At 42.3% G+C, this 10,930-nt stretch overlaps 2 protein-coding genes across 2 annotated transcripts in view; both read left to right on the plus strand.

Annotated features, from left to right (window-relative positions):
• The window catches only part of pex7 (peroxisomal biogenesis factor 7), a 39,663-nt gene extending 33,531 nt beyond the window's left edge, over positions 1 to 6,132 (plus strand). The window contains exon 10 of the mRNA XM_041860679.2: positions 4,772 to 6,132. Within this exon, the coding sequence (XP_041716613.1) occupies positions 4,772 to 4,852 (81 nt within the window). The 3' untranslated portion in view covers positions 4,853 to 6,132. The remainder of the gene's footprint in view (positions 1 to 4,771) is intronic.
• A 98-nt stretch (positions 6,133 to 6,230) lies between these two features.
• LOC121548969 (solute carrier family 35 member D3-like) lies at positions 6,231 to 10,140 on the plus strand. The gene is made up of 2 exons (XM_041860677.2): positions 6,231 to 7,332; positions 8,813 to 10,140. The coding sequence occupies exons 1-2, from the start codon at positions 6,897 to 6,899 to the stop codon at positions 9,679 to 9,681; spliced, it is 1,305 nt and encodes a 434-aa protein (XP_041716611.1). The 5' UTR covers positions 6,231 to 6,896; the 3' UTR covers positions 9,682 to 10,140.
• The last annotated feature ends 790 nt before the right edge of the window (positions 10,141 to 10,930 follow it).

The raw sequence follows: 10,930 nt of genomic DNA on the forward strand, positions 1-10,930 counted from the left end.
GATTCCATATGTGTTATTTCATAGTCATCTGGCTTCTTCACCTGCGGGATCGTCTGAGGGGGGTGGGGGTGGGGGGTGGGGGATGCTGAGGAGTATTTCTGTCTGTAATAAAACCCTTTTGTGGGGAAAAACTCATTCTCATTGGCTGTGCCTGGCTCCCCAGTGGGTGGGCCTATGCCCTGCAAGGCCCCACCCATGGCTGCACCCCTGCCCAGTCATGTGAAATCTGTAGATTAGGGCCTAATGAATTTATTTAAATTGACTGATTTCCTTATATGAACTATAACTCTTTTAAAATATTTTAAATTGTTGCATGTTGCGTTTATATTTTTGTTCAGTATATTATAGTAAAAATTAAAATAAATTTAAAAAATCTACTTAGTGAATACCATTGGTGTTTATAAGGGTTTCAGCATGAAATGGCCTTAATATATATTTTTTTACATACTTCGATTTATTTTACTATGTCAATGTGTTCAATGTTTTGGCGTCAAACTGGTGCCAGTTGTGAACACAGTCAATAGTTGGAAGAGCTGCAGAGTTCATTGAAAATAATGCGATTGTTGATTAGATGCTTTTTTTATTAATTAGGCTATTTTCTCTTGAACCATATGGTCTATCTACTAGAAAAAGTTATTCAAGTATAAATTACCAAAGTTACGATAAACGATTGTCATACATTTTCTGTTAATTACCAAATTTCCTGAAGATTCTGGTAACTTTAGTAAATTACCAGTAGCTTTGTAACCTTACACACACACAGGGGCCTGCCTGTGGTGCAGTATGCAGGGTCTGGACTGTGGGGAGTTCACAGTCAGGCCTGACGTCAGCACTCAGAGTGATGGATGAAAGACAGCAGGTCAGAACTGTCAATGAGACATCACAGCCAGGCTGTGACTCAGATAACAGCAATCAACTACTGCACAGTTCACTTCTCCACCTACTTCACACTAATACAGGATACCTCAACTGTGCATATATTAGTAAAGGAATTAGACTAAGACTTCTATATTTTAAAAGTTTGTGTCAGCATATCCTTTTGGATTACCTTGAGGATAATCTTGAGGAGCCAAGCAAAAGGTATTTTTTCCCTTCTGGCAGAAGTAGATTTCGTAGAAAAGTAGATAGCGTTTAACATTCCTTTTTTAAGCAGTGGGAATGGCATCTCAGTCATCCATTTAGGTCTTGCACTTTACATAATTTCAGTTACCCGTAAAGTTTGTAAATGTAAACACTTTTTTAAGGATATGCCTGCACTTGGAACAGTAATCAAAATTACTCAGATGCCTTGCTTCTAATTGTTTTGAATGATGACGTCCCCCGAGCCAAACTCGTCTGGGGGCTGAAAATCTCTTTCTGGCAGATGTGTGCCAGTTGCACATCTACGGCTGCCAATGGAAGTCGTGCCTACCCAGCGCAGCTATACAAAAGCTTGCTTGGCACTCCAACCAATTTGTTGGGGTAAGTGTGTTTTTTCAACCATACATTCTTCCTAATTTACTCTTGTCAGGCGCAGGTTTGTCTGTTGCCAACCTGCGGGGGTGCAGAAGGGTACGGTTACCTGTGCCAGGAAGAGGGGGCATGCAGTATTGAGCCGGGGAAAAACTCCTACAGCAATGTTTCTCCCCCCATCAGTGGAGAGAATAAACCGCAGGCTAACGCACATAGCCGCCAAACCTCTATCTCAACATGCCAAGAAGATACAGCCTTTACACACCCCACTACCCTCTCCAGTCTCCACATGACTGGAAGTCTCCTACAGTACAGCCCCCAACCTTATCCCTGTATGAACACACAGCGTGTCACTGCCCACCCACCATCCCCTTGCCCTCTCCCCAGCTAATGTGCAGAGTGGTCCCCCTCCCTCCCCCAAGGCAATGCTGCATGCAGTCACACGTGTCTGATTGATCTCCAGGTTGTGCTAGCCTTTGACCAGCTTATAGTCGTTGTGCTGTGAAGGACACCACACCACACAGCACAACAGCCTCCCCTACATAGACCCTCCAAACTGCAGCAATTACATGTTAACAAGTCCTTACGGAAGAGCAGGAGTTAAGCTGCTTGGAATGCAGGCTGGGGTAATACATCACAGAGGGGAGAATATGACAGCTATTCTAACAGAGGAAATTCAGGGAGAGCCTCTCATAGTTTTCGTCCCTTAAAATAGTTTGGAGAAATCCGGTTTTGGAGAAAGTTGAAGTATGGGATTGGACCGCTCCGCTCTCTGCCACCCAGCAGGGACTGGGGACAGGGACACCCCTCAGGGGTCATTCTTCTTCCTCTTCCTCCTTTACCCTCCAGACTGCTGCAGCGCTGGCTTTCACTTTATGTTTTGCAGTAAAGTAATTAATGGAGGCCATTTTTTCCTTCAATGGCTGAGTCACGGGCTGGTCTGCTTGGCAGTGAGGCAGATTCTCCTCTCTGTAGTACTCAAGAATAATGAATTCCCCCCTCCCACCAAGATACGGAGAGGAGAGGAAAGAGCTAAATGAAGTATGGAGCTCTATTGGAGACATATTTCTTCAGGGCTAAATCATACTGGCAGAATTCTATAGCACCATGCTTGTTATTTTATGACCCTTCATACTTCATTGTTCATCAAATATATGTTTTTCTTTATTTTTACAATTTTCTACATTGTAGAATAATAGTGAAGACATCAAAACTATGAAATAACACATATGGAATCATGTAGTAACCAAAAAAGTGTTAAACAAATCAGCTTTGCACACTCTTGGCATTCTCTCAACCAGCTTCATGAGGTAGTCACCTGGAATGCATTTCAATTAACAGGTGTGCGTTCTTAAAAGTTAATTTGTGGAATTCCTTTCCTTCTTAATGCGTTTGAGCCAATCAGTTGTGTTGTGACAAGGTAGGGTTGGTATACAGAAGATAGCCCTATTTGGTAAAATACCATATTATGGCAAGAATAGCTCAAATAAGCAAAGTGAAACGACAGTCCATCATTACTTTAAGACATGAAGGTCAGTCAATACGGGTAATTTCAAGAACTTTGAAAGTTTCTTCAAGTGCAGTCGCAAAAACCATCAAGCGCTATGATTAAACTGGCTCTCATGAGGACCGCCACAGGAATGGAAGACCCAGAGTTCATTAGAGTTACCAGCCTCAGAAATTGCAACCCAAATAAATGCTTCACAGAGTTCAAGCAACAGACACATCTCAACATCAACTGTTCAAATCAAATCAAATCAAATTGTATTGGTCACATGCGCCGAATACAACAGGTGCAGACATTACAGTGAAATGCTTACTTACAGCCCTTAACCAACAGTGCATTTATTTTTAACAAAAAAAGTACAAATAAAACAACAACAAAAAAAGTGTTGAGAAAAAAAGAGCAGAAGTAAAATAAAATAACAGTAGGGAGGCTATATATATACAGGGGGGTACCGGTGCAGAGTCAATGTGCGGGGGCACCGGCTAGTTGAGATAGTTGAAGTAATATGTACATGTGGGTAGAGTTAAAGTGACTATGCATAAATAATTAACAGAGTAGCAGCAGCGTAAAAAGGATGGGGTGGGGGGGCAGTGCAAATAGTCCGGGTAGCCATGATTAGCTGTTCAGGAGTCTTATGGCTTGGGGGTAGAAGCTGTTGAGAAGTCTTTTGGACCTAGACTTGGCACTCCGGTACCGCTTGCCCGTGCGGTAGCAGGGAGAACAGTCTATGACTAGGGTGGCTGGAGTCTTTGACAATTTTGAGGGCCTTCCTCTGACACCGCCTGGTATAGAGGTCCTGGATGGCAGGAAGCTTGGCCCCAGTGATGTACTGGGCCGTACGCACTACCCTCTGTAGTGCCTTGCGGTCGGAGGCCAAGCAGTTGCCATACCAGGCGGTGATGCAACCAGTCAGGATGCTCTCGATGGTGCAGCTGTAGAATTTTTTGAGGATCTGAGGACCCATGCCAAATCTTTTCAGTCTCCTGAGGGGGCTGTGTGAATCAGGCCTTCATGGTCGATTTGCTGCAAAGAAACCACTGCTAAAGGACACAAATATGAAGAAGAGACCTGCTTGGGCCAAGAAACATGAGCAATGGACATTAGACCAGTGGAAATCTGTCCTTTGGTCTGTGTGAAGACTTTTGACTGCTGTGACATGGAGCTTTTTGTCTTTGGAGCTAAAAAGCCCTGATCAATTTGCCATGCTATTGAATAGCATTTTCATTGTCTTTAAAAAGACTAAATGAAAGTGGACAGTGTGTAATTGAGTTGATAACCATGACATTCTGTACTTCTGATAGAGTTCAAACTAATAACGAACCCCACTAAGGCTCAAAAACATATTTGTCTCCACATTGTTGAAAATACACTTTGATGCCTTTGAGGCTTCAAAGCAATGACTCTGCTTGAATTGCCAATCTCCACCCAGACACTGTACCCGCAGTATATATAATAATATTGAAAATGTCTAAACAGTGTGTGCAATTCTGTCTGAACAACAAAAATATGTGTCCTAACACTAAGACACTATAAAATGTTCAATGCTATTATAGGAACAGCGGACAATTGTGTACCAAAACTACCCTCAACGCTTCCCATCCAGCTCTGAAATCCCACCCATTGTATGAATGTGACCGACCATACAACAAGTCACATGCATCCTAATATATCATAGTCCTCTGTCTGACACCAGTTTGAAACCCAACAAATATTTATTTTCTTGTCATGTGAAATCACATGAGGACCTCATCTCCATCACTCGGTCACGTGGAGTCTCATTTTGATTAGTGCAATCTGTCTTTGTGTCCACAGGTGGTGGACTGCTCCTGGGATGAGACTGTAAAAATCTACACACCTCCATGCCTGGCTGCCCCGCCGCCTAGCGCACCGTAGAGAGCTCATAATTGCCCTGCCGCAAGGAACGGGAGAGAGGACTTTTAGGACGGCGGTGGGTTACGATCACTGCCGTGGCGTTTGCCAAAGCTTCACTGCGGCTTTCATAATGATGCTATTAAAAGGGACACGTCATCATAGCCCACACACACAACAGAGTCCGAATACAGATGGGATAGCAGGGATTCCTCCCCATCTGTCCATCAGAGAGAGAGATATGGGGATCTGAAGGTTGCTCAACCAAACACGTGCCAACAAAGTGCCTGATGATCTGCTGTTTGTCCTTATTGTTGGTAGAATGCTTGTCCTTATTGTTAGTAGAATGTATGCTCATATTGGTGTATTTAGTGATTTTTACTGATTTAGTAAGTGGTTGAAATTATTTGATTACTTACTTAATTTCTCTGGGTCCTCTACCAAGGAGGACTAGAATTAACAAACCTGTCCATATAGCTCAACACACAGGCTTGAACTCTATCGATGATCTTGTCAGACTTTCCATTGCATTAAAATGTTCATTCTACGGATATGAAAGTAAATGTCATGAATCTGACAGGTTCTCTGTGCCCTGGTGGTGAGGGGAGAGAGCCATCATTTAGCCCTCAGATATCCCAGCTTTATGCTGCTTAATGCGCATGAGTTACGCTGCTGAGGCCTGAACCAAATGTTCTCTGGAGACCGTTTTTCTTTTTCTGTGTGAGTAAATTTCATAATAGAAGTGACTGCACACATACTCTGCGGGCACTCTGTCCCTTTCAATGTCTTACATGAAGCAGAGTCACTGGTGAGCTGTCTGGCATTGCACTGATCTGAAATAGGCTCCTAATTTGCTCTAACTCTCTTGGAATTAGTATTTTACCATCTTCTTTGCAATTGCTTCTTTTTTTACATATAGACTAAATTAATTGTCTTTCACCACTTTATTCTGTTGCCTATAGGCCTATGTTTGTTTGTTTTAGTTTCTTTATGTTTGTCTTATCAAGATTTGCTTAGCGCTATGGACTAAATGTCAATCACACAGGATGCATTTGTATCACTCTTAATTCCTAGAGGCGATATGGGAAAACTAACAGGGGAAATATGATATAAACAGAATGTGCCTTTCTTTGCTTAAAATGTGAAATAATCATGAAACATACTAATTATTATTGTTAATGTTTTTGTTATGCCTATTGTATTTTAATGATTCTCCAACATTTTGATTTTTCACACTGGAAGCTGAATTGTCGTGGGAAACATCAATCTACAGAGATAGTTAATAAAGACATCGGAGACAGTAATGCGTGGTTGAGATAACACTATAGAGAGGGTTCCCCTCAAAGCTTTATGTCCCTTGAAGAAAATTAACTGGGTCCATGTGCCCTGTTCCCCGTTCATCATGGCACTACAACTGAGCAGTCTAATTTACGCCGATTTCATGCGTTTGCAAAGCGTTGCAATTGGTCCGAGGACTGCAATATGTAAATAAAACAGCCTGGTAAAGTCCATCAAAGTAAGTGGGCTGGTTCCTAAGTCCGTTACCGTGGGTAAAGGGCAACCAACCAGTGTTGCGGCAAATGTATTATTCAACGTGGCAACTTACGCGCTCTAGTGTTGCGCCCATGCACCTCTGTGCTAGAGGGAATATACTGGCGGGTTTACCCATATGCACTGTAGTTTAGTTCTTTCACAACAGCTCACCTCGCTGCTGTATCCAACAGCATGTGACGTAAAAGTAAGAAAGCTAGAACCTCACGAGCAGAAAAGGTGATTTAATTGATGAAAACCTAATATTCAAACATATGCGTCAACATTCCCAAGCTTTTTTTTCTCTTCAACGTTTTGGGACCATCCTCTATTTGTTTTACGGGACCCTTTTATATTGAAAGGTCCTGCTTGTAATCGATTTTTTTCTTGACATTAATAACTTGGACATTTACAGCTGTGCTCTCCAGGAGAAAGGCTGTACAGTGTACACTTTATTCAAAGGGACTGAGCACACAATAAGGACTCACCGTTATTTCCCCTTTCTTGCACTTGCGTTTAAGGGAAATTCAAGGCAACCATGGAAGTTTGTAAAGGTCGTTTACTTGGTATCTCCGTCGCTGTTGCTCATGGATTTTTCTCAGGATCGTTGAACATTTTGCTAAAATTTCTCATCACGACTTATAACTTCAACTACCTCACTCTCATCCAGTGCCTCACCAGCACATTGGCGGCGATTACACTTGAGATATTAAGGAGACTGGGAAAAGTAGACATTCCCCCGTTCAGCCTTCAACTAGCCAAAGTCTTCGGAAGTGTTTGTATTCTGTCCACATTACAGTCCACTCTAACTCTTTGGTCTCTCAGAGGACTGAGTCTACCCATGTATGTGGTTTTCAAACGGTGTCTACCGTTGGCCACCCTGGGCATCGGCGTGTGCATCCTGAAGAACGGTAACCCGTCGGTGGGGGTCATAACGGCGGTGCTCATCACTACTGGAGGAGCAGCTTTAGCTGGTAAAATTACACGTATTATTATATTCTACTTATACATCAAGTGAAGTAGGAACGAAACATTATGATTTATTCTAAATTGCCGATCAATATGGTGCGTATTACGCAGTATATTGTGGTGAGTGTATGGGCTTCAAACTACTGCATACAAGCAATAATCCATCCTAGAATAATATTACAAATACACTAGCGGGCCCATTAGGCACAGGCGTCATTTCAAGGTTTAGTTTTGATTTACACCTGCTTGAGCTCAAGTAATGTGAGTTCAAGTAAAACATAAGTCACCATGATGTTGGATTTAGGTATAATACACATTTTCGAAATTCCCTAATATTGATTACTTTTTGCAAATCCAATCCGTTTTCCACTTGATTCAATGTCAACACATATGTATATTGTTTTTTTAAATGACGTGGAAACAATGTTGATTCAACCAGTTTTTGCCCACTGGGGGATTACAAAAAAAAAAAAAAAGTGATTACTGTTTTCTAGAAAGGTCCCATTGTAAAGTATACAGATGCAACAGTTCTGAATGTTGCTGATACTGTGAGGAAAGTTCAACACCATGCTCTGTCCCCATTATACCATCATATGGATAGGATGTGTGTTAAAGATGTGTCTCCACACTACTTTATAATAACTTTCAGAGCCATTACATCCGCACAGTAAATTGGCCAGTGTTACCTAGTGCTGATTTTTCAGTGTAACATTTCTAGAGTTGATTCAAGAGTTAAATTAAGTCTGTAGAGTTGGACTTATCGCACCCGTTACTGAGATGGTTGTTCCAGTTTAAATGGTTTAGGTAGTCTCATTGAGCAATCATCCTTACCTTGGCAGTCATTCTGAATGCAGATTTCGGGTGATTTGAAGTTCAAATTGAATCAGCCACTCTGGATAGATTCCAATAGGAATTACATATCACTTTGCAAGCCAGTATAAACTTGCCTGATTTGGCCTCCAAACAAGGAGTTTCAGACCACTGGAAAGGCACACTGGGAAATATGTAAGTAAGGCTTTACACCAGGGTTCTTCAATTCCGGTCCTGGAGGGTCGAAACACCTCTGTTTTTCATCCTCTCCTTCTAATCAGGGGCTAATTCAGACCTGGGACACCAGGTGAGTGCAATTAACTACCAGGTAGAAATAAAAAACAGAAGTGTTTCGGCCCTCCAGGACCAGAATTGAAGAACCCTGCTTTACACCCTACAGTGTTAAAGCAACACCCCAAAACAAGTTACTGCAACACTACAGGGGTTAATTCTCTAACACTGAGAAAGTGTAACAGCATTAGCTCTAAGCAAAGTGTTAATAAAAGCGTGGACCCATATAGACTGAAAAAGTGTTACATTTAACACTCTCAGAGAGCTGATTAAACACTGGATAATTTTTTGTGTGGATACCTTACAATAGGGAAGTTTCGAGAAACTTTACTGTTCTCTCACCACTGCTGTTGTTATTGTGACACGGTGTCTGTGTTTACTCAGGGTCTGGTGACGTGATGGGTGACCCGTATGGCTACGTGACGGGCGTCCTGGCTGTGATCATCCACGCCTCCTACCTGGTCCTGATCCAGAAGACCAGCATAGACAGTGAATATGGCCCCCTCACAGCCCAGTACTCCATCGCCATCATGGCTTCCCCAGTTCTCTTAATCTGCTCCATAGTCAGCATGGACTCCATCAACATGTGGAGCTACACAGGCTGGAGTAACCCCTTCATCTCTGGCATCTTCTCCATCTGCATCCTCATCGGCTGTGCCATGAACTTCACCACGCTGCAATGCACCTACATCAACTCGGCCGTCACCACCAGCTTCGTGGGCGTGGTGAAGAGCATCGCCACCATCACAGTGGGCATGCTGGCCTTTAGCGATGTGGAGCCCACAAGGCTGTTTGTGGCCGGCGTGGTGGTCAACACGGTGGGTTCCATCACCTACTGTATCGTCAAGTACTTTGAGACCAGGAAGAAGACCCTCTACCAGGACCTGGAGGAGCAAAGCAAGGACGATAGCCTGCCTGGACAGCCTTACATCGAGAAGAAGCCACCCAACGGAGACCTGGAGCCCCTGCCCAATGGTCACACAGGGTCCGACGGAGGATCGATCGAAGGATCTTTCCCCACACAGGAGCACCTACTCAATAATCAGAGCCGCAGTGACCTCCCACCTCAAGATACCAGCAACAGCATGGAGTTTGTAGATCTCCAGAGAGAGGCCTTCCATAGCGAGAACCGGGTCAACCAGGCCAACCAGTCTGTGAGTGACAGTTACGTGGGGGTGTGGAGGTCCATCCGTAACCTGCAGTTCTTGAAGAAAGACACCTTAATAGATCATATGGAGGTGCAGAGCCCTTGATGGGGAATCTCTGTTTTCAAAGGGTGCATGTTTTGTCAGTCATTTATGATTGTATCTTTTTTCTGTTTGTTTGTAAGACTGCGTTGACATTGCGCACTGATGAATGTTTTGAGATCTGTTTTTTTCTGGCGACATGCTCTTATGGAAGCAAAAAAATATTTTTAAGAAGAAATAATATACTGACTATTCATAAAAAACATTTACGTTTAAATGTTTTGTATTGATTTTATCAGTCATATTAATAACAGGTGAATAATTGATAGTAAATCGGGTAAGGTTGAAATTGATATGTTATGACATGTTATAGAAATATACATTATTTTATTTGCACGTAATGTTACTGCCTGTCCAGATTCTGTATGGTCCATGAATTGTGATATTTGGCAAGTGAAGAGCAATAGCAACTTCCATTTGCATGTACAATGCAAAGTCAATTTAAACAATTTTTATGAAACTGTTCTACTGTGATGTTGGCCTCTTCTTTATGATAAAACCATTAGAGTGAAATGCATGGTAATTGTTTTAGCCATATTGTCTTTCCATTGAGAAATATTTTTAGAATTCCCAACAATAGATAGCTGTTGTGATAAGGTTCACTTAACATCAACACAATATAGGCTTACTGAAAGCTTCTCCCAGGGGCAGATAGATATGATTGTATTTGTGAGGAGAACATTATGAGCAGACCACATAGATCCTTAATGTCAACATTAGATTGGAAAGATAATGACTTCTGTCTCTACAGAACACATCACTTCTCTTATTGGCTCATTGGTCAAAGTAAACCACAACAATTCCCATAGAGAAGGTCTCAGCTGTTGAAGAAAACGCAGCTATTTCACATTACACCCAAGAAGGATTCCTGTGTCGTGATTCAAAGTAATACTGTATACATATCTGAAAGCTAATGCATTTTCCAGCATGTTTTAGAATATGTCCTTATCTAAATGCATGCAGTGAGAGAATGTGTGTGTCCTTCCAGAGTACCTGCAGGGCGAGGGAGACACGTGAGCAATCTGTCCCCTTACCAACCAGAAAGAGAGAGGCCTGCAGTCAGCACTTTAGCTGCAGGAAAATCCATCCCAAAGTGCCTTTGAAATTCTTCAGTGGGACTCTGAAAGTGCAGATAGACCAGGAACTCTGAGTTTTGATAACAGAAGACTTCAATAAACAGGAACAGAAAAAATAACTGGACTTGGAAAAGAAAACAAAATAGGGGATTCTGATTGAGAAAGAGGAATTTTATCAC

This window comes from Coregonus clupeaformis, chromosome 33 (genome assembly GCF_020615455.1).
Source record: "Coregonus clupeaformis isolate EN_2021a chromosome 33, ASM2061545v1, whole genome shotgun sequence".
NCBI classification, from domain to species: Eukaryota; Metazoa; Chordata; class Actinopteri; order Salmoniformes; family Salmonidae; genus Coregonus; species Coregonus clupeaformis.

Coding starts and splice junctions, on each gene's coding strand:
- LOC121548969 (XM_041860677.2), top strand. CDS start 6,897: ATGGAAGTTTGTAAAGGTCGTTTACTTGGTATCTCCGTCGCTGTTGCT. Junction 7,333..8,812: donor TGGAGGAGCAGCTTTAGCTG/GTAAAATTACAC, acceptor GTGTTTACTCAG/GGTCTGGTGACGTGATGGGT.